This window comes from Xenopus laevis, chromosome 7S, assembly GCF_017654675.1.
Source record: "Xenopus laevis strain J_2021 chromosome 7S, Xenopus_laevis_v10.1, whole genome shotgun sequence".
Lineage (NCBI taxonomy): Eukaryota > Metazoa > Chordata > Amphibia > Anura > Pipidae > Xenopus > Xenopus laevis.
Window position 1 is genome coordinate 16,028,978 of NC_054384.1, and position 27,266 is coordinate 16,056,243.

Consider the following 27,266-nt stretch of genomic DNA (forward strand, 5'->3'; position numbering starts at 1 on the left):
TAATAATAATAATAATGAGATTTAGTAAGAAACAATAAAATAAAGAGCTGAAGGTTGTGTGATGGATCCTGACACACTACACACACACTAGTATTTGTGAGGAATAAAAACCACAAGCAGCACTCGGTTTTCTGGCGGTGAATACGTTAAGAAATTTGGCAGCAATGTTGGGGGAGAAACAAAACAACAGATGGAGCCAGTGAATGGAGCAGTCTGGACTGCAACGTGTAGACAGGTATGTTATTGTGCCGGGGAAATATTGTACGAGGCGAATAACACGCCAAAGCGCAATGTTGCTGTTTTTTTAGGAGGCCGAAGACATTGGATCACATTGTGAGGACGGCTGATTGTAGGCTTTTCCCTCTCGCACAAGTGATTAATTAACAAAATGTCACAGGCAGCAGCTTCTTGTACATCCCCAGGAGCCGGGAAAGTGAATTGAGCAGTAAAACTGTCCTTATACTTCTGGTTCGGGCTCTTGGCTGTCGAGGATCTTCCGGTGAGCTTGGCGCAGGTACTGCTGCTGTTTGAAGTAAACCTTGAAGGCTCCTTTAATGGCAACGAAAGCGATTCCTCCCTGCAATACAAACAAGGGTATCATACAAGCAGCAGGATCTCCTGTTCCTATTCTCTGCGCTCCACTAATGCAGCTTGACTTCTGTCTGCCACTTCTAGCTGCCGCTTCCTAGGCTGCATCTTACATTGAACTATGGAGCAGCACCCAGTGTATATACCCCAAACTGATTTGGCCACAAACCCAGGAAACAGTTTATGTACAAAAAAAAAGTTGTATCTGGGCTGCAAGACCCATCTCAATGAATAAGGAACTAGAATTGATCACATGGGATGGAGTGTCCGGTAAGTGCTCCCACTAAACAATTTTTTCAGGAACTAGAGCCCCATCGCTTACAAAAAGGCAAAAGAAAGTGTGCATAGCATATTGTCCAAATTAATAGTGACACAATAGGAAACCATTCGCAGACCCTTGCCTTCCAAAACTAAATGTAACCCCAATGCAATGTTTCAGCAGTGTTAGGATTATTGGCTTTACCTGGATGTCAGGAGAACTGCTTGGCAATTATATTTCTGTAAACCTGAAACCCTCTGTTTTTGTAAATGTCTGCACTGGTACAGAATGAATTACTAATATAACATGGGGCCATGGAGTGTGCAATGATCAGTGGCCTCTTTTTTTGTATATCTTGTCTTCCAAATCTAAAGGTAGGCCTGGTGCTTAATAGTGGGGGGGTCTGCACCCTCCATAATAATTCCCACCCAAAATGGACACACTGGGCAAGTACTTGCAGGGCCAGACCAACATGATAAAGTGAATCTGAAAGTTACCATGATCTAATATGAGTCCGACAACCAGCAGGACCTGAGATGAGTTCTATAGTCACCACAACCTGATATAATGAGTTCTAGTCAACACAACCCGATATGAGTTCTATAGCCGACACAACCTGATATAATGAGTTCTAGTCAACACAACCTGATATAATGAGTTCTAGTCGACACAACCTGATATATAGAGTTCTATAGCTGACATAACCTGATATGAGTTCTATAGCCAACACAACCTGAAAAAATGAGTCCAAGAGCCAACACAACCTGAGATAATGAGTTCTAGTCGACACAAACTGATATAATGAGTTCTATAGCTGACATAACCTGATATAATGAGTTCTATAGCCGACACAACCTGATATAATGAGTCCAAGAGCCAACACAACCTGATATAATGAGTTCTATAGCCGACACAACCTGATATAATGAGTCCAAGAGCCAACACAACCTGATAAAATGTGTTCTATAGCCAACACAACCTGATAAAATGAGTCCAAGAGACAACATAGTCTGATATAATGGGTTTTGAAGCCATAAGGACCTGATATAGGGCATCAGAGAGCTACCATGTCCTAATAGGAGTCTGACAGCCAACATGACCTGATATAATGAGTTAGGACAGCATGTATGCTCAATCTATATTCTTCAGAATAGCCACTGGGGAGCCCTGCATGGGATATTCCCTGACATCAACAAACATCTCGGAAACTGGATTCTGCACTTGCTACGACCCATAGGAGCCCAATACAGAGAATAGGGCCACCTTGGGCAACATACAAACCCACAGGGCTGGACTTTCTATAAACTACACTGAAATACTTGTAAGATACTTGTAAGTTCCACTCTAATCTTAAAATACATTTTATTACAATGTTTTCCTGTTTTTTTCTTTTTTATCACTTTTGGCAGGTCATCTCTGCACCTTGATGCACTTAAAGCATCTTGTAGAGAAAGCTCCGGAGGTGGTCCATCTTCCCTCCACTTATTCTAATTCATCTGACAGATCTTACGAGTTGCAGTTTTATGTCTCTGCCCTCAAAGCAATTTCAAGCACAGCAGTAGAAATGAAAAAATGCAGGATTTGTTCTGCACAGGAATGATGTGCTGATGTTCAGTCATTATTTAGATGGAAGAGTGCCTTGTGTGTGAGAAGTCCTTAATGACAATGGCAGAGAGACTGCTGTGATAAAATGCCTTCTATTGAGATACAATGGCCGAGGGCTCAGGCTGCCAAGTCTGCCTGTCTGTGGCTCCGTGCAAAATGAGAGATGAGCAATTTCAACACAAGGGGATATTGAAAGCAGCTTGGGCCAAACACCACACATCCCAGTGCAAATATACAGTTGTGTTCAGAAAAGTAGCAGTAGGTTTAAAAAAAGTGAATACAGCTCAAAATCCTTATAATAAGTTTTATTTCCATAAATGCATTAGGAACAGACTGGGCAAATACAGACTCAGCGGTTTTAGGGTAGGACTTCACGGATGATTTTGGAGCGATCCGACGCTCTGCGCAAGAACGCAAGCGTCAAATCGGATGCAACGAAAATAAGGTAAGGCTAATTCATTGTCGGATGGTGTCGCAACGTTGATCCGACGCCACACGACTGTCAGATGCAGACGCAGCTTGCATCCGTCAGTTGTGTCGCGTCGGATCAACGCTGAGAATTCATCCGACATTTCCATTACTTACCTTATTTCTGTCGCATCCAATATGAAGCCTGCGTTTTTGCGCAGCGCGTCGGATCGCGTCGGATCGCGCGGAAATCGTCCGTGAAGTCCTACCATTAGCAAAGAACCACAAGTCTTTGCAATTTGAGCCGAAATCTGCTGAAGTCTGTTCGCACTGAGGCTACTGCTTGTGGTAAGGCTGAAATCAGCCATCAGATTTCGGCTAGCTGAGTTCGGCCCCCTTGTGGCCCTAGCCCTATTACTTTAAGTCTTGACTCAAGGTCAATGATAATTCTGTTTAGCAGCTCAGCCATCCATATGTTTTAAAGCAGGTGACAGTTTTCTTTAGGTTCCAACAATTGTGACTGCTCATCCACCTCCAAACTGGCAGTTTAAGTAAGAGCTGTAGTTCCTCATTATATGGAACACACATGTACTGACACTGTTGGTTCTGGGCAGGATTGATGCACATATGCGCTCTATGTAAAGAAGTAGTAGAGTGCAAGCCAGAGTCTAAAGGCATGGTACAGGTATGGGACCTGTTATCCAGAATGCTTGGGACCTGGTGTTACTGATGAAGTCTGTTGTAAAACTAGAACTAGAAGAAAATCATTGAAGGCCTCCTTACCAGAATTGTCCTTTGTAGGTTGGAATTAACGGTGCTAAACATCAATTTGCCAACAATAGTAGCGATAGTGGGAAAGACCAGAGCTCCGCACAGTATTCGTGTAGCAGAGACATGATCTGCCAGTGGGTTGGCTTCAGCTGGTACCCGGGGAACTGGGCAGCCAATTCCTGAGAATAAAAGGCAGACACACACAGTTAATAGTTTCTTTTCCAGATCCAGTGAAGAAATAATGGGGTAATGCAGCAGTAGCCTCTAAATGTTAATAAAACCTAACAACAACTGAACAGAGAGGACGACTATAATGAACGGGCCCAGGGAGATAAACTGGATTTGATCATCATACTTTAGCAAATAAGATACAGGTGACAATGTGGTTATAAATGAACAATTCGCAAGGTCACCAAACGAGTGGATCTTAACCCGATATGCCCACTAACGGTTGGGCAACATCGGATGAATCCGAACGTTCGGCCCTGGTGCTCAGAATATTTTGTTTCATATGGACAGAGATATTCATGGACTGGAGATGCGGACAGAGACTTAAATAGATATTACTGGGCCCCACAGCAAAATATTTTGCAGGGCCCCAAAATGCTTACAGCAGGGGTCTCCTTTTTTTATTCTTGAGCCACATTCACATGCAAAAAGTGTTTGGGAGCAACACAAGCATGAAAAAATTCCTGTAGATGACAAACAGGGCTTTGATTGGCTATTTGCTAGCCCCAATATGGACTGCAGCTAGGGTTGCCACCCGGCTGGTATTTTACCAGCCTAGCCGGTAAAACACCTGCCAGGGCCGGGGCCGGTATTACAAATTTACCGGCAATGTAGCTGCCAGTAATTTGTAATACCCTTTACAAAAGCCCTTGCCCTCCAGTAAAAACTTACATTTTCTTCGGCTTCTGCGATGTGGCCCTGTCCCTTTTGCGGCGCTACCCTGTGGCCCCGCCCCTTTTATGCTGCTGACTTCGGCTCCGCCCCTTTTGCGTCACGGTCCGCCCCTTTATTATCCGCCCCCACCACTGGCCGGTATTTTTTTTTTTTTTTTAAAAGGTTGCAACTCTAACTGCAGCCTACAGGAGGCTCTGTTTGGCAGTAAACCTTGTTTTTATGCAACAGAAACTTGCCTAAAAACTAGGAATTCAAAAATAAGCTTCTGCTTTGAGGCCACTGAGAGCAACATCCAAGGGGTTGAAGAGCAAAGTGTTGCTCACGAGCTACTGGTTGGGGATCATTGGCTTACAGGTTGACTTGTTTTACCAATATTTATTGAAACTATATATGAATTAGGGCCTCATTGGGCCCCCCTGCAGCCGCAGGGTCTGCATCCTCTATAGTTACACCCCATTACCTACCTTGCAATCAGCAAAGTGGCATGCCATCTAAAACATATTTGATCTATAAAATTCTTTTCACTTTAGTAGTGCTAATACAAGTTGGTTGAACCATTCCCTTTAGTGTAGTAGCTATGGTACCATTAAAGTAAAGTGTTACATGGAAGAAAAAAAAGCAAAACATCAGCAAGTCTGAACAATGAATCAGAATTCTATTACCTGGAAATATACTGTTAAGAATCTGTAATTTGTTGGAGTATTTGCGCCAGAGTCTGAGCACATAGTCCTCCCAGCGAATCATTTTGCCTAAAATCAACACGACCGGGATGGTAGGCAGGCCAATCAGCAAGAAGAGGGGATCAGCCCGTTCCATGACATCGAGGCCCTCTTTGTGGCCAACAACCTGTAACAAAAACAAACACATTCAATATTTTAGGTAAATTGTCACAGCATCGTTCCCTCGTCTCATATGTAAACATTGAACTAATGTGAAGTTTAAACGTTTACCCTTATATAAATCTGCAATGTTTGGCACAATAAAACAAACGAATGATCTCCTTTCTTTGTAAACACATTTTCACTGGTTCATTCATTGAGAAAACACACCCCTTTTTTTCCCACAAGAGCTCATTCAGAAAGCTGCATAAATATATCACTTCCAAAAATGAATATTTTTTTGTTCTCTTTCCCACGGACACCCAATTCCACCGATTGAAAGGATTCCATGATGGTCTGTCTGTGCTCACTGGGACCTGCTCCTTCTGCTTTACAAATCTGTGCAGCAGCCACTATGAAAAGTAGAGGGACTTCAAGCCCCAGAATCCATCATTTCACGGTGAAAACAAGATGGAATTACACTATAAGCCACAGGGAGACTGGGAAATGATTCTTACGAGTAACATGGCTTCCTTTCAATCTGTGGAAGCAGATTTGTATTTTTTTAAAATAAATTTATATCTAGAAGTTCAGATCGTGTTTATGCGCCTTTTTTTGCACTAGCACAGTTTAATGAGCGCATGTCAAAAGGGAAAGGGACAGGGATTTTTCCCTTTAAAAGCAAGAAAAAAAGGAAAATAAATCTTTAACATAGGGAGTTTGTTTGCATGGGAAAGGTGTAATTAAGAACAGATCTCACACCTAAGCTACATCAGACATACACATACCTTCCAATATTTTGGAAATAGAAAGAGGGACAATTTTTTTTGACCATGTCTGTTTTTGTGGCCACACCCCCTAATAACCATGTTCATTTATCAAAATTTGGCAGGTTATGAAAGTTTGAACTAGGGATGCACCGAATCCACTTTTTTGGATTCGGCCAAACCCCTGAATCCTATGCAAAAGATTCACCCGAATACCGAACCGAATCACCACAATTTGCATATGCAAATTAGGGGTGGGAAGGGGAAAACATTTTATACTTCCTTGTTTTGTGACAAATAGTCACGTGATTTTTTCAATTTACATATGCAAATTATGATTCGGTTCGGCCGGGCAGAAGGATTCGGCCGAATCCGAGTCCTACTGAAAAAGGCCGAATCCTGACCGAATCCCGAACCGAATCCTGGATTCGGTGCATCTCTAGTTTGAACACATTTCTGTGTTTTTTATGTGACATTACAATGTTGCTAATGAAAGTGAATTGCCCTTTAAGCTGCAAGTCACAGTTTCCCCAAGAGACCTGCTTATCTTAAATAATTACAATGGTTGCTAAATTGTTACAAAAATATCTAAGTGCACCTGCCATGTATTCTGGGCTCTCTGCCAAAAGCCAATTAAGTTTTAGAAACCAAATATCTTTTTCTGGCTGTTCAGCGCAGAGATCAAAGAGAAAGTCAGGACATTTCAATAACAATCCGGGACTGCGGGTTGAGCTGTCAAAATTGGGACAGTCCCTTGAAAAACGGGACAGTTGAGAGGTATGCATATGCCAATAAAATCAGCATGAAGTATTTTCAGTATGTTTATGTCAGCCAACGGATATTGGTCACTTTATCTACTATACCACCATTTAGTCTCGAGGGGCTGACATGACGGCTTAGAAGTACAACATATAATACAGACACAACAGATATTCACAAATCTGTTTCATTTATTGGTAACCGTGAGATACTGCTGGCGGCTGCAATCAACAAAGTTGAAAATACATTTTAGAAAATAATCAAGATTCTATATTTTTAACACTGACTTCAAGAGCAATAAATTAGCTATGCTAATCCTCACAACAGAAGCCGCAGACATTGGCAGAATATCAAAGTCAACATTGACACAATTAGCACAGATGTTAATTAACAAAGATAATCACAGTGAAAATTTAGCTATTATATTTTGATTAATTATTAGTAGTCAGAAGTTTTTTTTTTTTTTTTATAACAAAGGAAATGTATAGGTTTCTAGTTCAGCAATTTATATTGGTTATACCAGTGTACACAAGCTTCGCATTCACTGGGAGGAGAGACCATTAATCAAATGTTTTAAGGCTATTGGCGGTCAGAAATCCAATGGTTTCTCTGTATTTATATCACAACTCCAGCTCCTTAAAGGAAAACTAAACCTTAACAATGAATGTGGCTCAAATTGACAAATGTATAATGAACTTATTGCACTAGCCTAAAGTTTCCGCTTGTCAATAGCAGCAATGATCCAGGACTTCAAACTTGTCACAGGGGGTCACCATCTTGGAAAGTGTCTGTGACACTCACATGCTCAGTGGGCTCTGATTGGCTGTTGAGAAGCTAAGCTTAGGGCTCGTCACTAATTATCCAGCAGAAAATGAGGTTGGTCTGTAATATAAGCTGATGCTACAGGGCTGATTATTCAATTCTGATGCTAATTGCACTGGTTTCTGTGCTGTCATGTAGTAATTATCTGTATTAATTACTAATCAGCCTTATATTGTGACATTTCTATTCTATGTGTACTGTATATTGTGAGTGGGTCCCTAAGCTCAGTAAGTGACAGCAGCACAGAGCATGTGCAGTGAATCAGCAGAAAAGAAGATGTGGAGCTACTGGGGCATCTTTGGAGACACAGATCTTCCCTGCTAGAGTGATGTGGTTGCCTTGGGCTGGTACAGAAGCACAAAATATAATGTACAACATTTCTAGCCCACTTCTTTAGTTAGGCTTTAGTTCTCCTTTAAGGGCAGAGACACACGTGGAAATTCGAGGAGATTTAGTCGTCCAGCGACAAACCGCCTCTTCAGAGTATCGTGAAGGCACTTGGAGCGATTCGTTTTCCGATGTCGCCATTTTTCTCGTGAGGCAACTTCGGAAAACGAAGTGCTCTGAGTGCCATCCTGCCGTTGATAGCCGGCGGGAAGGCAGGTTGGGGAAATTAGTCGCCCGATGAAGAGGAAATTTGTCGCCCACGACTAATCTCCCCGAATTTCGACGCGTGTCTCTGCCCTAAAAGCCGGGGATTGGGAGAATAAGAATGCATTTAGTAAAGCCCAGTAATCTGTACAGCTGCTGGAGAACATGTGAGCACTAGAACTCCAAATCTGCTCAATAGCTCCATTATTTTGTGGGACAATGGCCGTGGGTCTTAAGACTGTTAATGAAGATGCATCTCACCATGCAACATCCTAGTGACAAACATCTCTATATCATTTTCCGAGTAACGAAGAACAAAAAACAGCATTTGGTCCTCAGTTACAGGCTTTTTTTCACTCATTATAAACATTGCTGTACAGGGTTAATTGCCTCCATATGCTGCTTGCCTGGTAGCACCGACCATTCAGAACTTATTGGTTCCCAAGCTGTTTATGTTGTTATCACACTTAGATATCACTAGAAAGTACTTCTTGATGGATTTCAGAATTTTAAGTGTAAACCTGGCGTTTTTGTGTTTAATTGTATTGGTAGGCAACTTCCGGCGACTTCAGAAAACGAACCGCCACATATGATTAGCGCCAACGCTTTTTTCATTTTAGCCGGCGCAGAAAAAGGGAAGGCTTTGGGGAGATTGCCGCAAAAACGAGGCGATTAGTCGCCAGGTGACCAAATCTCACCAAAACCAAAACACCCTGTGTGAACTAACCCTAAAAACAACACTCAATATTAAAAGCCAAGTGCAATTGAGACTGATTCAGTTAGGAGAAATAACTAGGCATGCGCCGAATCCAGGATTCGGTTCGGGATTCGGCCTTTTTCAGCAGAAAATCCTAATTTGAATATGCAAATAAGGGGAGGGAGGGAAATCATGTGACTTTTTGTCACAAAACAAGGAAGTAAAAAATGTTTTCCCCTTCCCACTCCTAATTTGCATTTGCAAATTAGGATTTGGTTCGGTATTCGGCCGAATCTTTCGCGAAAGATTCAGGGGTTCGGCTGAATCCAAAATAGTGGATTTAGTGCATCCCTAGAAATAACAGCCTGCCAGAAAGTAATTCCATCCTAAACTGCAGGCACAAGTCATATGACTGGGGGCAGCTGGGAAACTGACAATATGTCTAGCCCCATGTCCAAAATTGAATATAAAAAAAAATCTGTTTGCTCTTTTGAGAATTGGATTGCAGTGCAGAAGTCTGCTGGTGTAGCACTATTTACTGATGCATTTTGAAAAAAACATGTTTTCCTATGACAGTATCCCTTTAAAGTTTAATGTTCCTGTTTCTGGTGTTTGAGTCTGGCAGCTCAGTAATTCAGGTGCAGACTCTAAACTGTTACAATATTACAACATTTAGTTGATACATTTCTCAGCAGCATCTCTGGAATATTAGCAACTAGTTAAGTCAAGTCTAACAGCTGCCTGTAATGAAACAAAGTTAAGAAATGTATCAACTAAATGTATCAATTAAGAACAGTTTACAGGGTCGGCGACCCCCCTCCCAGAGCTGCTTTAGAAGGTGAAAAATTACACTTCAATATTAGAAAAATGGTGACACATAAAAAATAGAAAGTAATTGGAAAAAGTCGTTATTTCTGGTGATCTATCTGAAAACAACAAGTTGTTTGAAGGTGATCAACCCCTTTAAGCCACAAAAGCATAGATTTAAAGGAATTGTTCAGTATAAAAATAAAAACTGGGTCAGTAGGTAGGTGTGCAAAAAAAATGTTTTCAATATACTCAGCCAAAAATGTAATGTATAAAGGCTGGAACGTTACTTCCTGCTTTGCAGCTCTCTTGCTTTCCACTGATTGGTTACCAGGCAGTAACCAATCAGTGACTTGAGGTGGGGGAGGAGGCATGCCCTATCAGAAGATGTAACAATTAAACTTTACCTGCATCACAGTGACTGCACCATAAGTGACAGCTGTCCAGTATATTGACCCCACCATGATCCCCGCAGCAGCAAAAGGGCAGGCTTTGGATATCAGCCTATCTGCAAGATCCAATACATAAACCACTGGACCTGTAGGAGGCAAAAGGCATCATTAGACGTTTTTGGTTTCTTTATTTTAATTTAACAATAGAGATAACAAACATTTGCCTTATTTGCATACTGGACATTTAGTGCCATTCTTTCTTAAAGGAGAACTGAACCCTAAAAATGAATACATCTAAAAATTTCATGTATTTAACTTATTGCACCAGCCTAAAGTTTCAGCTTGTCAATAGCAGCAATGATCCAGGACTTCAAACTTGTCACAGGGGGTCAGCATCTTGGAAAGTGTCTGTGACACTCACATGCTCAGTGGGCTCTGAGCAGCTGTTGAGAGGCTAAGCTTAGGGATCGTTGCAAATTAACAAGCAGAAATTTAGGTTTGTCTGTAATATAAGATGAGTCTACAGGGCTGATTATAAAATTCTGATGCTAATTGTACTGATAACTGTGCTGCCATGTAGTAATTATCTGTATTAATTACTAATCAGCTGTATATTGTGACATTTCTGTATGTATATCTATCTATCTATCTATATATATATATATAATTCCCAATCCGGTGCACTCCCAACCCAATGGCATCAGCCTGGGTGCTGGTCAAAAAACATGTAATAGATTCAAAAAGCCGCACTCCTAGGTCTTATTTAATGAAAAAAATCAAATAAAGTTTTATTCAACGTTTCGGCAACAACACTTGTGCCGTCTTCCTGATTTTTTTCACTAAATAAGACCTAGGAGTGCGGCTTTTTGAATCTATAGTATATATATATATATTTTTAATATATATATATATATATTTTAATATATATATATATATATATATACATATATGCAACGATATATATATATATATATATATATATATATATATATATATTTCTCTCGGCTACACGCACACTCGATAAAGTAATTAAATGTGCCTGGGTGCAGAAACATCAAAATTCTCCAGGTACATCCAAAAGGATCCGCACTCACATCAGGGCTTATAGATAAAAAATGAGTTTTATTTTCAGAACTTCAAACTGACATTTCGGCCCAAACCCAGGCCTTTCTCAAAGTACCAAAATAACAGTGATCATGCCTTAAATCTGCAAGTTGGTGGAAAAAACAGCAGCAATTCCTGTGATGTTTTAGTATAGTCATCATATATCCGTGTAGATCATCAAATATAGTACATTCCCAATAAAAAACTACATTCATTAACAATATTCCCCAAAAAACTTTAAAAACAAGGCACTAAATGGCATTCAAAGTTGTAACAAACTAGGTACAAATTGTTGCTATTGTGTCAATCTCTGAGCAGATGTTAAACTTTAAAATTATCAGTCGTTTAAAGGCTACTAAGAATTGAGTACATCCGCTTTAGGTTCTTACATGTATTATTTTATATCATTCCATACGATTTACTTTGACAATTATTTAGAACTTAATATAGTTCTGATTACATCAAAGCTGCTTATTACTGTATTTATTTGTTGTTTATTTATTATTTACCTTGCTGCTCCATACCATATTGATGGCAAAATATCCTGTTAGGTTTATTTAATAAATAATAAAAATATTTTAGCAGAATTAAGGTCTGGTGAAGTAAATTACAGAAAGATCCCTTCTCTGGAAAAGCGGAGGTCCCAAATATTCTGGATAACAGATCATATACCCTGTATTTTGTTGACAGTGCCATAGATTCTATGGCGGGTGGAAATTAAAGCATTAATATTTTGTGGGTCATGATAAGAAATATCTTCTGTACATAAAATTGTACTAGTTCTAATGGAGATTAGTATCTGTACAGCCTTCGTTTTTATATACACTATCTAATGTAGATGAAATGGTTTGATATTGATTAGGAATGCACCGAATCCACTATTTTGGATTCGGCCGAATCCCCAAATCCATCTTGGAAGATTCGTCCGAATACCGAACCGAATCCTAATTTGCATATGCAAATTAGGGGCGGGAAAGGAAAAAGGGGAAATAATTGATTTACATCCTTGTTTTGTAACAAAATGTCAAGTGAAATCGGCCCTCCCCACAATTTGCATATGCAAATTTGGATTCGGTTCGGCCAGGCACAAGGATTCGGCCGAATCCGAATCCTGCTGAAAAAGGCAAAATCTTGGCCGAATCCCGATCCGAATCCTGGATTTGGTGCATCCCTAATATTGATTAACTGAAAAGACCTTTGGCATGCTATAAAGCAAGTAAATGGAAAATATTCTGCATGCTAAACAGCATGGTTTTGAACAAAACAACCGTGGGTGTTGCAGAAAAAGTTGCTAAGGAGTTTTAGATTTCCTCCCAGTGCTTAGTATTTACTGTAAATGTCATTCTGAGAGCAATAAAAAAAATGTCATTTTTTTACAACAAAATCTGAAAATGAAAGTAAAGCCACAATCCACTCCTAGTTCCTATCAGCACAATCAAAGTAAATGAGCAGTCCACTAAGAGGCAGACTGTATAAACAATCCCCTCCCTTGATAGGCTTTTAGACAAGGCGTTGTTCATTGTACACAGATTGTTTGATTTGTTTTAACTGTGATCATACAAAAGGATGTGACTTTATTTTCAATTTCAGAATTTGCCTTGCTTAGTGCAAGAAATAAAACCAGAGATATTTCTTAATGAAAACGAAAAATTCACGGCGCTCATGTTGAAAAAAATGGGTAAATAAATAATATTTAAAATAAAAGTATTTAAGGGAACTAGATCAGAGAAGAAAACATTTGCTTGAGAGTAAATATGGTATTTCAATCCACAGACGCCTGCAAATACTGTATATTGCAGGTACCTTAATTAATCATTGCTGTATCAAAAATGACAAAGTGTTTATATAATCCTAATGTCTCAATTGTACCCTAACCTTTTAGTTTGTAAACCCTATTGTACTCTGTAATCCTTGTCTGTTATCCACCATTTATTCCCTGTTTGCTATAACTGCAGTAAAGCACTGCGTATCTTGACAGCGCTATATAAATAAATGATGATGATGATGATATAGCTTTGGAAGAGGTTGATCAGTTGTGCTGCCCAGGTTTCATTTCTGTGTCTCTAAATAAGCCTTCAATTACTTTCAGGTTTCTGCTCTCATAAGGGACAATGCTTCAGCAAAGGGAATTGTGGGGACTATATTGTAATGCAAAATAAATCAAGAGGCTCTGCTGTTTGGGAAGGGAGATTACTTGTTATCGGGATGAACCTTGCACTGGGAAGGGCTGCCAGGGCAATTATAACTATAGTACATTAATGCCAGATTAAATAAGCATACCAATAGCTGGGATGGATATATTTCATCACAATCCTGCATAATAATCTTGTAATAACATGGAATGTAACCATGCCTGTATTATGTGGGTTTGGCTGATCATCTCTTTAAAGCATAAATCACTTGCCTTGATTGGCAGTATCCCCCAGCCTCTCTCCAATGGGCCTATATTTAGAATTAAAGGGGTACTCAGATTTTAGTTTTGCCTTGTCGGTTGCAGTTGTTTGACTGATGACACATTGGCTTATGTCACCGTTGAACCCAAAACCCTTTATTGCATATTTACATTCAGAAATTTGCATGAGTCAAAAAAAAAAAAAAATGGTGGCAATCCATTGTATAGAGCTTGCAAGTCACATGACTAAGTGCTCTACTGAACTAAATCTAAACCCTAAGGATTTGGCTGATTTGAACTGCAAAATATGCGAGGATTTACATGGATGCATTTCACCGCACCCCACTTTACCGATGTGGCGATTGCAGAAGAGTGTAGTAGTAAATGCAAATTGTTGGGGTATGCTTTTTTCATGTACAGTGAAATCTCGATTTTAAGTACCCTGATTTTAAAGGGGTTGTTCACCTTTAATATGATGTAGAGTTTGATATTCTGAGACAATATGCATTGGGTGTCATTTTTTACTAGTTAAGGTTTTTGAGTTATTTGGCATTTTATTCAGCAGCTCTTCAATTTGCATTTTAAGCAATCTGGTAGCTAGGGTCCGAATTTCCCTAGCAACCATGCCTTGATTTGAATATGAGAGTGGAATATGAATAGGAGAGGCCTGAATAGAAAGATAAGTAATAAAAAGAAGCATTTGTAGCTTTACAGAGCATTTGTTTTGTAGAAGGGGTCAGCGACGCCCATTTGAAAGCTGAAAAAAGTCAGAAGGCGGCGGCAAATAATTAAAAAAAACTATAATAAATAATTAATGACAACCAATTGAAAAGTTGCTTAGAACTGGTCATTCTAAAACATAGTAAAAGTTAACCCAAAGGTGAACCACCCCTTTACGTTTTCCCACATTTAACATTTTTTTATTAAGGGTAGACATCAAAGATAAGTGCCAAATATGGTGCAGTATTTTTTAACCTTATTGGAACCCCTTTCTGCGAACTCACACTCTACAAGGGAAGTGCTCTTTTTTTCTTCCACCTTTCAGGTTTGTATGCCTTATGGCCCAACTCCAAACCGTTATGCCTTGGGGTTTTTTTTTTTTTTTAAAGGAAAACTATACCCTCAAAATTAACACTTAAGCAACAGATAGTTCATATCATATTAAGTGGCATATTAAAGAATCTTACCAAACTGGAATATATATTTAAGTAAATATTGCTCTTTTACATCTCTTGCCTTGAACCACCATTTCGTGATGGTCTGTGTGCTGCCTCAGAGATCACCTGACCAGAAATACTACAACTCTAACTGTAACAGGAAGTGTGGAAGCAAAAGACACAACTCTGTCTGTTAATTGGCTCATGTGACCCAACATGTATGGTTTGTTGGTATGTTTGTGAGTACAGTGAATCCTATGATCCCAGGGGGCGGCCCTTATTTTTTTAAAATGGCAATTTTCTATTTATGATTACCCAATGGCACATACTACTAGAAAAGTATACTATTATGAAAATGGTTTATTTACATGAAGCAGGGTTTTACATATGAGCTGTTTTATGCAATATTTTTTTATAGAGACCTACATTGTTTGGGGGGTATAGTTTTCCTTTAATTATAGATGGGTACATGTAATAACATGTAAAAAGCCTTTGAGGAAGTCGCAAGACGAAACACGTCAGGCAGTGACGTCATCCGCTTGCGCCCCCGGGATTACACACCACACCAGGATCAGAATGTCGGCAGCACATTTTACTGAACTGGCGGTCCAGGACATGCCATTGCGGAGGCAATTATATATGTGAGCTTAGACTTACAAGAATGTGAGTGCAATTTTTATTCTCAGAATTGTTTAATAAAAGGTTTTACACCATTTTAAGCATATTTTATAGAGCTACTGGGGATTTGGAGATCAGAACACCGATCCCTTAACTTAACTACCTTCCCAAGCTGAAGGTCTGGGGCTTGAGCACCTGGACCCCCTGTTAGTATTGGTAAGTGTACCTTACTACTCACCATTTTTGCAATATTGGACTTTTTTCCTCATCCCTTACCGCAGTAAATGTTACATTGTGAACTTACCAAGATTTGGAAACACAATTAAATACTCTGCATTACATTGAGGGCAAGCAACTCGAGCGGTGCTGTTTCCTCTTTGCTTTTCATCAACCCATCTCTGGAGACATGCCTGATGCACCCACTTTGTAGACCCTCTGCATCTGCACGGCCTCACCCACTCCGCCGTCCGGTCATCCTCGTCCGTGGCAAAACAAACCCAACAACTCCTGGATAAAACAAATAAAAAAAAATATCCACTTAATTCTTCAATTCATAAAGATCCCTACAAACTTCTTCATTATATACATTTTTTTAAATATAACATTGGCAACCCTCCTAGATTTGCCTGTGGCTTATCAGTTTGGCTCTAGGACCCGGAAATTAAGTTTTTAATTAGTTTTGGCGGTATTCCAGGCGATTAAACTTATCCCTGCAGGAGTTTAACTGCAGAAATGATAAGTGTCCAATATGTAATTTCAAATTCCTCCTTTTAATCTCCAAGCAGAGCTGCTTATTTGGCTTTGCCTGATCATCGTTGGCTGGGAGTGCAGCTTCAGCAACAAATCCACTGCCGCTGTGTCATTTATAATTCAGGGCCTGCAACAATTTGTCAAATAAATGGCGGAGACGATGATCAGTATCAGTACAGAAGTGAAACTGTAATTCACTGTAAAACTTGTGAGCAAATATTTAAAGCCTCTGCGTTCTGCAGAGGTTTCACATATTACAGGTATGGGACCTTTTATCCAGAATGCTCAGGAGCTGGGGTTTTCTGGATAACGGATCTTTCCGTAATTTGGTTCTTCATACCTTAAGTCTATAAGAAAATCATGTAAACATTAAATCAACCCAATTGGCTGGTTCTGCTTCCAATATGGTTTTATATACTGTTTTATTATTACAGAGAAAAAGGAAATCATTTTTAAAATTTGGATTATTTGTATTGTATAAACTGGAGTCTATGGGAGACGGCCTTTCTGTAATTCTGGATAAGGGGTTTTCAATAATGGATTGCATACCTGTACTTGTTTTAATTCATTCCGGATCTCATAAAGGCCAACAATGAATGGAAACAAAGGTACAAGTGCACCTACGATTTCACAGACTACGTTAATTCGTAAGTCTCCCCCCAGAGGTAGAATCATAGGATAACCTTTTGTATAATTAACGCTATAGCAAGCAATGAATAATGAATAGAAATTCCCTTGTATTCTCTCATCAGCCTTATCTCTTTCTATTGATGCACAAAGAGCTAAATAAAACCACTTCAGCACAAAGCTCTCCGTTCTTGCCAGATTTTCCATTTTCTCTTGCTGAATAAAACATGACCTTGATCCAGGGACTGAATCAGGTCACTGCTCGAATAACAACCTGAATTGGAAAAGGCTGGCGTAGAGAAACAGCAGCATTATTATAACGCGGCTGATCTAGCTCAGCGATGAGTGCACAAGACAAAAGGTTAGATGTATCTGAAGAAAAAACAGCGGAGCACCGTGAGAGTCCAGTAAAAATATTAAAAATAGAAAATTTTATTCAGTAAGCATGTAAAAACAGGTTACAGCAGCAGTTCACCCTGGCTGCCCGCTTAACGCGTTTCGTGGCGTCCTGCCACTTCATCAGAAGATGTATCTGGTAACACTTATCTTAAGATAAACATTGTTTCCTACATTTATTAGGTATGCACCAAATCCAGGATTCGGCCTTTTTCAGCAGGGTTCGGATTCGACTGAATCCTTCTGGCCGGCCGAATCGAATCCGAATTTGCATATGCAAATTAGAGTCGGGGAGGGAAAACGCGTGACTTTTTGTCACAAAACATGGAAGTAAAAAAATTTTCCCCTTCCAACCTCTAATTTGCATATGCAAATTAGGTTTTGGATTGGTATTCGGCCGAATCTTTCGCAAAGGATTCGGGGGTTCTGCCGAATCCAAAATAGTGGATTCAGTGCATCCCTAACATTTATACACAGGCAACAAAAAAAAAATAATCATTGAATAATGCAGAGCTAGAGTCAAGGCTCCATGATAAGAATAGCTTAAAACTGCAATAATATCTACTATTGCCCGAAATAATGTCCCAAAGCGGCAGATTTATTAAGGGTTGAATTGAAATTCGAATTTTCGAATTTATTTTATGGTGAAAACTCTCAAATTCGAATTGTGAATAATCCAAACTCATTTCAAATTTTAATTCGCAAATCGAGTTTTATCAAACCTTGACCCTTGTAACAAATCGAATTCGACTAGTCGCCGCCAAAAACCTGCCGAGTTCATGTTTTTTGGACAGACATAATATCAAAGGCTATTGTGATAATAAACTCTATAGTTAGTATAGGTATGGGTATATAGAATTTAATTAAAAGTAGGTAGGGGTGTGTATGGATGCTGGGTTTTCATTTGGAGGGGTTTTGGGGGTTGAAGTCAATGGGAGAGGTCCAGTGACCCATCCAGTGAAGATGTGACTAGCCTTCCTGTCATTCAAGTTTTTTTCTAAGAAAAAACTTAATTCGAGTTTAGTCAAATTTGATTCGAGTTTTTGGGCCGGTAATATTCATTCGCGTTTTAGATATTCGATTTTTTTATGAAATAACTTCCCAATCAAATTTTGAGTAGATTTTAAAAAAAATCACATGAATTCAAAATGGGCCTCCCCGTGTCTACTTGTGTAATCTGCCAGTGGCTACCCAACAATGTTCCCTCTAATCCCTTCTCGGCTATGTGCGCAAAAAAAATATATATATTTTTTACGCACATTTTAAACTTGTGTGCGCAGTTTTTAAAAACAATGTGCTCGAGTCAGAATTGATACAAAATGTTGTATTTTTATCCAAAACAGTGGCGGAACTACCGGGGGAGCAGGGGGTGCGAGTGGGCCAGGGCCCGCACCCCCTCAGGGCCCCCCAGCAGTCCGTGCGCCACAACAAATCCAGCCAAAATACGGAGGGGGGCAGGACCCGGCTGTGCGTCACGCACCAGGGCCCGCCCCCCTCTAAGATCGCTTCTGATCCAAAATTCACTATTTGTTGAGTGCGATGGCCTTTAAATTTGTGTGCACATGCACGAGCACACACCTTAGAGGGAACATTGCTGCCCAGGGTGACAACCAACAGCTATCAGGGTGTCCGCAACAAATAAGTAGGGGCTACTACTGTCCACGTAGCAGGTTGATAAATTGTAACATATAATTTAACATCATTAAAAAAAAAAAAAGGAAAAAACACTAGGGCCATTTTGCCTGCCCTACTGCTTCCATTTTTGTTTGAGCTTCTTGCAATTGCTTTGCATCTCCCCACACCTATTAGTTCAGTGAGGTGCTTACTATCATTTTCCAGCTTGTAGAAGACTGTTCAAAATGAAGAGCTCATTGGTTGCTCTTAGGAACTGCACTTGTGCAATTAAGCTTCTATGCTCATAAAGCGCCTCCTGGTGTATAAACTCACTTAAAGATCTTTGTGTCATCTGCATAAAGACATGTCTTAATATACCCCATGTAGTATCACATTTTTGGAACAGACCAAGAGAAACATAGGATACCTTAGAAGCACCACGTGTGGCCGTTTTATCCTATGAGCTTACACTCCTTCCATTTGCTCCAGACGAAGTAGTGGTAGGAGGACTGTCTAGTAATTGTGGTACTTTCAGCTTTTGTAAAGAACAAAACCTACCCTGGTTATAACCTGCCTTTATACAATTATTTGTAATTGTATATAGTTATTTACTATATAGTTACATTGACATAGGTTATTCTGCTCAGAAGGGTAATACAATGGTACTATATATATCTCTCTATCTATCTATCTATCTATCTATCTATATATATATATATACACATATACATATACATACACACACACACACACACACACACACACATATACAGTCAGCTTCTGACTGTATAAAGCTTCTGTTAATACAATGAACTATGACATACAGAGCATTGGTGCAACACTGAAACATCGCTTCATCCTGATTGATCAGGTTGGTTTTTGTATGATTATGTGTATTGTACAGTTTTACTTTCCCCAATACACAGATATGGGACCTGTTATCCAGAATGGTTGGGACTTGGGGTTTTCCGGATATGGGATCTTTCCATAATTTGGATCTCCATACCCTAAGCCTGCTAAAAATAATTTAAACATTATATAAATAAACCCAATAGGATTGTTTTGCCTCCAATAAGGATTAATTATATCTTAGTTTGGATTACGTACAAGGTACTGTTTTATTAATACAGAGAAAAAGGAATAAGTTATAAAATGTTTAACTATTTAATTAAAATGATGTCTATGGGAGACAACCTTCCCATAATTAGGAGCTTTCTGGATAATGGGTTTCCAGATAATGGATCCTATACCTGTACTAAACGATTTCCTTTTTCTCTGTGATAATAAAACAGTGCCTTGTACATGAATTAAACTAAGATATAATTAATCGTTATTGGAAGCAGAACCAGCCTATTGGGTTTATTTAAGGTTTATATGATTCTCTAGTAGACCTTAAAATACTGTACAAAATTAAAGAGAGCTTTTCTGGAAGCCATATCACCTGATATCACCTACTTGCATTGTTCTAATTGAATTCAACCCCAGTCATCTCTGAATTTATGTCTTGCAAGTGATGCTGGGGATAATACGCACCACCCTATATCACAAGAAATTGTGAACCCCTTTGTTTTTTTTGGACCCATGCCCCTTTGCCACAACTTTTATTCACCATGGGATTCAAGCGTCAGAGGCTTAACTTATTCATTGGAATTCACACCTCTGAACAAAGCCTACTTGGAATTGCTAATACTATCAGCAGAATTCTTTTCCCAGCAACGGGATCCAACTGGGCTCCATTTCATACAAGGTACTTAAAAGTATCCCCTTTCAGTTTTAGTGAAGTCTTGCAAAACTTCAAAGATATTTGCATGATCGTTGAAAATGACAACTTTCTAGATTGTCCAAGGGCAAGGTAATTGGGTATTGGCAAAGGCAAAATAACCTTCACTACAGTAAACATAAAAGACTGAAAAAGGAAAAGCAAAAAGGGAGATCGAGAAAAGATCAAGTAACAAGATAACTGCCTCTCAGTTTACAGTGTTTGAAATTATTTATTAGACTCCTACTGGAAACGGTTGTTGAATATTTACACTTGTCAAGTCCTTCAGAAGGTATCAATTATTAAAAGAGAACAATTGTTAAAACGAACATGAGAGACCGGAGAAGAAATGTTTAATATCAGTTGAATAAATATAGAGCAAGGCATGAAACAGTCTACTTATATGACAAACAAAGTTTTTAAGTTTTTCTAAAAAGATGCTTCACTAAAGAAAAAGCAAAAATGGATTAGGCTATGGCAATGTAGTTCAACCTATTTACAACCCTTTGAACTTCTGCTTGAACCATCTGATCTGATTTTTTCAGGCACAAGAATTCTTTTAGGCACCTAAGAATGCTTTGCAAGGCAAGCTAGATAAATATGATCTTAAACAAATCAGCCGAATATTTTAGGTATCAGACACCCTTTCAAATGAACATACCATGAACACAGTTATTTCTAGAGGGTCCTAGGCACATACTCTGGTTAGAGACACATGATGATATTGATTATAATGATACTTAGGAGTTTCTGAACCCCACAACAAAGATTTACCCTCTTGGCGAAAGACTCTACTTACACTTATATTTTAAAGTGATTTCCTAATTACCATTATCGATTTGTTTCATAATGCATTCTTGCATATATAAATGCATAGATATTATGTAATGTGCTTTAGTTTTTCCATCGGATTCAAATAGATTTACATGATCCCTCTTAAACTGAGGGGGGGGGGGAATACAAAATGTTATTTTTTTGATATAGGTATGGGATCCTATATCTGGAAACTTGTTATCCAGAAAGCTCCGAATTACGGAAAGGCAATTTCCCATGAACTCCATTTTATCCAAATAATCCAACGTTTAAAAATAATTTCTTTTTTCTCTGTAATAATAAAAACAGTACTTTGTACCTGATCCCAAATAAGATGTAATTAATCCTAATTGGAAGCAAAACCAGCCTATTGGGTTTATTTAATGTCTAAATGATTTTTAGTAGACTTAAAGTATGAAGATCCAAATTACGGAAAGATCTGTTATCTGGAAAACCCCAGGTACCAACAGGGTTTTGGACTGGGCCAGTGGGCCCCCTGCTCTTGTGGGCCCGCCGGCCCATGTCCGCACACACATCTGCTTCTTAATGCCGCAACCCCCTTTGTCGGAGGTCGCGGCAAAAAAAAATTTCATGCACACTCAGTCCGACCCTGGGTCCCAACCATTCTGGATAACAGGTCCCATACCTGTATCTTGAAATATTATTTATAGTTCTGCAAAAGTTTATAGGACCTATTCCTGTCTAAGCATATTTCCTCCATTCCAATAACTATTATAGGAATTATTTTGGACAAAAAATATAAACAACAGTCCTTTTCAATATCTTTTCTTTTGTTTTATTGACCCTATGAAAGAGATGATATTTATAGTTCTAATAAGCGATTATAATGCAGATTCAAACTTCTTTAGTTACAAACAGTAGCTGTGGTTCAATTAGCCTTTGGCGTCACAAGCAACCAATGCATGCAAAATAACTGTACAACTCAAACCTCCAATATGCAGAGGCAGCCCATGGTCAGCAATGAAGACTGGCTAATCGATATTTCTCTTAAACAAGTTAATGGAACTGGAGAAATGCTTTTGGCTGGATGCACAAGAAGTGTCTCCGGAGATAACACTTATAGGAAGGAGGCTCCTGCCAAAAGAAAGCTCTAACCTTTAAAAAATTTTGTATGAGCTCTTGCTGTTACCAAAGTCTGACTCATGCGTTTGCTCATATATGTGAATTAAATCTCACAGTTCCTGTAATTTTACAACATTTTTGTGCAGATCAGTATTTAAGATGGGGACGCCCATTTATTAAAGTCTGATTATCTCATTAATTTCTGAAAAATACTCGGACCAAATCCGCATAGGTTTTTTTCCCCTTATTTATCAATACATTTGATTTAATGTCTTTTCAGGGAAAATACCTGAAAAATCGTGACAAAACGAATCCTGCTAGAAAAACTCAAAAAACTGCAAAATCTTCGGATTATTGCACAAAACCCAGCACAGATCAAGATATCTTCGGGACTTCGCACAATGACTTATATGTAACCTCGGCAGTTCTGAGATGCCAGATTTTTAGATTCTGATGTTTTCCCTCTTTGGGGTATAATAAATCCCGAAAATTTGTGGGTTTTTTTCCCCACTAAAAATTTGGATTTTATAGTAAAAAAACAAGAATTTTTGGGGTTTTCGGCATTCGGAGTTTAATAAATAACCCCCTTAAAGATGTCACATCATACAGAGATTTAAAAAACAAATATAGATAAGCCGTAAGAAAATGCAACTGCGCTTGGTGTAAATGATACCACACTCCTAGAGCAATTTAATAAATGGAAAAATAATGCCACCTTCAAACATTTCTAATTCAAAATACAAGACATTTTTGCCAATCCCATTTTGCCTGCGATTAAATTAAAACCTTAATCCTTGTTAACTCCAGGAAGAATGATGGTCCGACAAGACAGAGGAAAATTAATAGATGTGTGACTGGTTTCATTGTATGAAAACCATGTTAAACCTATAAGGATTATGAATGCTGACACTGCCTAGGCAAAAGTGACTTACATGCGAGAAAACTACTAGTATGATTAAATACATTTACAGTGTAATTAATCCATGAATAAAGACCAACAAACTAACATCTGAATAATATATTTTCAGTGTAACGGTGGCTACACATGGGCTGATAAAAGCTTCAGAAAGACTAAGTCTGCAGCTTATTGACACTTATATTGGGCCATTTAATGGGCTTTCCCAACTGATTTCTCAATAGCGATTTTTACTCCTTTTTTCTGATCACACCTACTTCCGATGATGTCACTTCCGGTTTACAATGACCACACTTCCTGTTTCACTCCTTTTTTCTGATCACGCCTACTTCCAATGATGTCACTTCCAGTTTACAATGACAGCACTTCCTGATCCTTGATGGTCAGCGGGTCCGGGTTGCAGATAAGGTACTTGAGGGTCGGGTAAGAATGCGGGTTGCAAAAAATGGATTCGCGCAGGACTCAAAAAACTTTTTTTTAAAAAATACAAGTGTATACTGTACATTCCTTTTAAAATGTATTACTTGGACCATTGATATAGTAACGTTTTGCAATACAAGCAAATGCATACTCGTTAGTATCGCACAAATGCGCTTTTAATTTCATTCTCCTGAGCCATTTTCCTTTCTTTTCTTAATGAAATTAGACATTTGTTTTTTAACAGCTGCTGATGTAAGTTATTATTCCTGTTAAGCATGCATATCAGTATATTCCATTTGCTGAGCTAGAACAGCATTTAATTAATACACACATATGCTGATTTTATCCTTCATTAGCCATTTTATCTGTAAGTATTTAAATTTCACTTTAAATAACTAAAAGGAATATCTTTAGCTTAATCAACATCATTTGCATATTTCATAAATGTAATCTTCAAACGAAACGGCAAAACCGACTTTGCTGTCTCAGTGGTATAAAATATCCTAGCAAAGTCCTTCTTGAATTCATATTTTTGCTCTTTTGAACTGATATGGGGGAAAAAACACCAACTTATGTCTAAATTGATCCTCAACAAACTTTTCATGTGGGGTACACCCTCCTTTTGACATTAGTTCAACGAATAACGCTTTTGCTGAACATACTCTTTGCCTCTTTTTAATTAGGAACTATGCAAGATAAAGAGCAGCTTATAAATCCAGGAAGTGTCCAGAAGAAAGTTTATTTTTAAGTTCAGATTTTGCCCGGTTTAGTTTAAGAAATAAAGAAAAACATACATATCACCTAATTAACGGGGTTGTTCAACTTCAAACACTTTTTTTCAGTTCAATTGGTTTCAGATAGATCACCAGAAATAAAGTACTTTCCCCAGTTACATTCTATTGTAAAAAAGTGTAAAGTTTAATTTTTCACCTTCTAAGAACTTATACGTGCAAATTTTCTATTGCCCATAGGAGCTACAATCAAATTCATTCATACTTAGTTAATACTTCCCTATGTCATAATTATGAGATGCAACCACACAAGGCTGTAGGGTTTCCCCAGACTAGAACTGTGGCAGAAAGGTTTTTAAAGGAAAGTCTAACAAAAGAAGTAGCTAGAAATGTTGTAATTGTGTTTTTGGCTTCTGTACCAGCCCAAGGCAAACACAGTCCATAGTCCTGTGTTTCCAAAGATGCCCCAGTAGCTCTCCATCTTCTTTTCTGCTGATTCACTGCACATGCTCTGTGCTGCTGTCATTTACTGAGCTTAGGGACCCACTCACAATATACTACAGAATAGAAATGTCACAATAGAAGGCTAGTACATAATACATATAATTAATACATCAGCTCAGAAATCAGTGAAACTGGCATCAGAATTTGAAAATCAGCCCTGTAGCATTGGCTTATATAACAGACAAACCCAATGGCACATACTTTAAAAAAGTATATTATTATGAAAATGGTTTATTTACATGAAGCAGGGTTTTACATATGAGCTGTTTTATGCAATATATTTGTAAAGAGACCTACATTATTCAGGGGATATAGTTTTCCTTTAAAGGACATCTGTCAACATAGCTCATATATATATATATATATCTATATATATATTTCTGTTATTAGATAATTTAAAGCAAAAAAAAACCCAGATTAGCTGACTGTGTTGGCAGGAGTGAATGGTTGTAAAGATCTTTGCTTTGACGATATATACGCACAGCACCTTAAAGGAAAACTATACCCTCAAACAATGTAGGTCTCTATAAAAAGATATTGCATAAAACAGCTCATATGTAAAACCCTGCTTCATGTAAATAAACCATTTATAATAAACTTTTTTTTAGTAGTATGTGCAATTGTGTAATCCTAAATAGAAAATTGCCATTTTAACGAATAAGGGCCGCCCCCTGGGATCGTAGGATTCACGGTGCACACAAACAAAGCAAACAAACCATACATGTTGGGTCACATATGCAAATGAACAGAGTTGTGTCTTTTGCTTCTTCCTGTTACAGTTAGAGCTGTAGTATTTCTAGTCAGGTGATCTCTGTGGCAGCACACAGACCATCACAAAATGGTGGTTGAAGACAAGAGATGTAAATGCGCAGTTTTTATCAGAAATGTCTATATACTGTAAATACACTAGTAAATCCTCAAAGTTATGCTGCTCTGAGTCCTCTGTCAAAAGAAACACCACATATATTTCCTTCTATTGTGTACTCATGGGCTTCTGTATCAGACTTCCTGTTTAAACCTCCAGGGCTAGAACTTGAGCATGTTCAGTTTGCTCCTCTCCCCCTCCCCTGCTGTAATCTAAGCCCAGAGCTATGAGTGAGCAGGGAGAGACTAAGGCAGGAAGTGATGTCACACCAAGCTAATATGGCAGCTGCTATCCTAAACAAACAGAGCCATGTCTAGAGCTGTTTGCTCAGGTATAGAAAGCATTCTTAAGAATAATGCTGATTGGTTCCTGTCCTACAGTATAGTGAGCTGAGAGGCTCCCCTGCACAGCCTGGGAAATCAGGGAGCAGGAAGTGGAAGAGAAGGGAGGAATTATTAGGGTTTTTGTAAACATATTCAATAAATCAGCCTGAAACTACTTTTTTAAGCACAATTCTTCTATATCTAAATGAGTATAATTCACTGGTACATTCTTATTTTTTCCACAAAATGTCTCCTTTAATAGGCTACTTAATTTGAAATAAACTGTTGCTTAAGTATTAATTTTGGGGGTATCGTTTTCCTTTAATATTCAATACACTTCCATAAAGCTGTATATAATCCTACTGCACAGCGCTAAACAATTTGCGGGCAGAAAAGAAAAACTGAAAAACAAATTAAACACGTTAAAGAAATTTTAAAGGCCTCTGAAGTGATAGAACATTACTCTGTCAGGGTTTATTGCTGAATTTTATTACTGACAGAATGTCTTTTGCTAGAAGGTAACTGAAAAACAATGCTGACAGCATAATGAAAGTAAAAGTATACCACTATAAGAGAAACACGCTAAAAGGTCTGCTGTATGCCATTAAAAATACAAATATATTCATACTGCTTGAAATATTTCCGATTATTGGAAGTCTAGTACAGCTACTTATTAATATTCAGCATTCACATAATATCTTTATTTTTGGTTAAATAAAGAGAAATAAACACACACTAAAACTCGTGTATTATAATAAATAAATTAACCCGTTGCAAAATATGAGGATATTATAAGTTACCGAGGAGTTCCATGACCTGTATAAAAACACTTGGCCTTCAGCCTCGTGTTTTTTATATGGTCATGAAACTCCTCGGTAACTTATAATATCATACCACCCAACTGTCCCGTTTTTAGAGGGATAGTCCCTCTTTTGACAGCTTAACCCACAGTTCCTCGTTTGTACTGGAAAGTCCCCATTTTCTCTGCACTGAACAGGCAGAAAAAG

The 27,266-nt window shown here is 38.5% G+C and overlaps 1 protein-coding gene across 1 annotated transcript in view; it reads right to left on the reverse strand.

Annotated features, from left to right (window-relative positions):
- The window catches only part of marchf5.S (membrane associated ring-CH-type finger 5 S homeolog), a 51,370-nt gene continuing 24,104 nt past the window's right edge, over nucleotides 1-27,266 (reverse strand). Inside the window, exons 2-6 of the mRNA XM_018227411.2 lie at nucleotides 15,763-15,965; nucleotides 10,203-10,333; nucleotides 5,197-5,380; nucleotides 3,644-3,810; nucleotides 1-577 (exon numbers count right to left, since the gene is read on the reverse strand). Of these exons, the coding sequence (XP_018082900.1) occupies nucleotides 458-577; nucleotides 3,644-3,810; nucleotides 5,197-5,380; nucleotides 10,203-10,333; nucleotides 15,763-15,965 (805 nt within the window). The 3' untranslated portion in view covers nucleotides 1-457. The remainder of the gene's footprint in view (nucleotides 578-3,643; nucleotides 3,811-5,196; nucleotides 5,381-10,202; nucleotides 10,334-15,762; nucleotides 15,966-27,266) is intronic.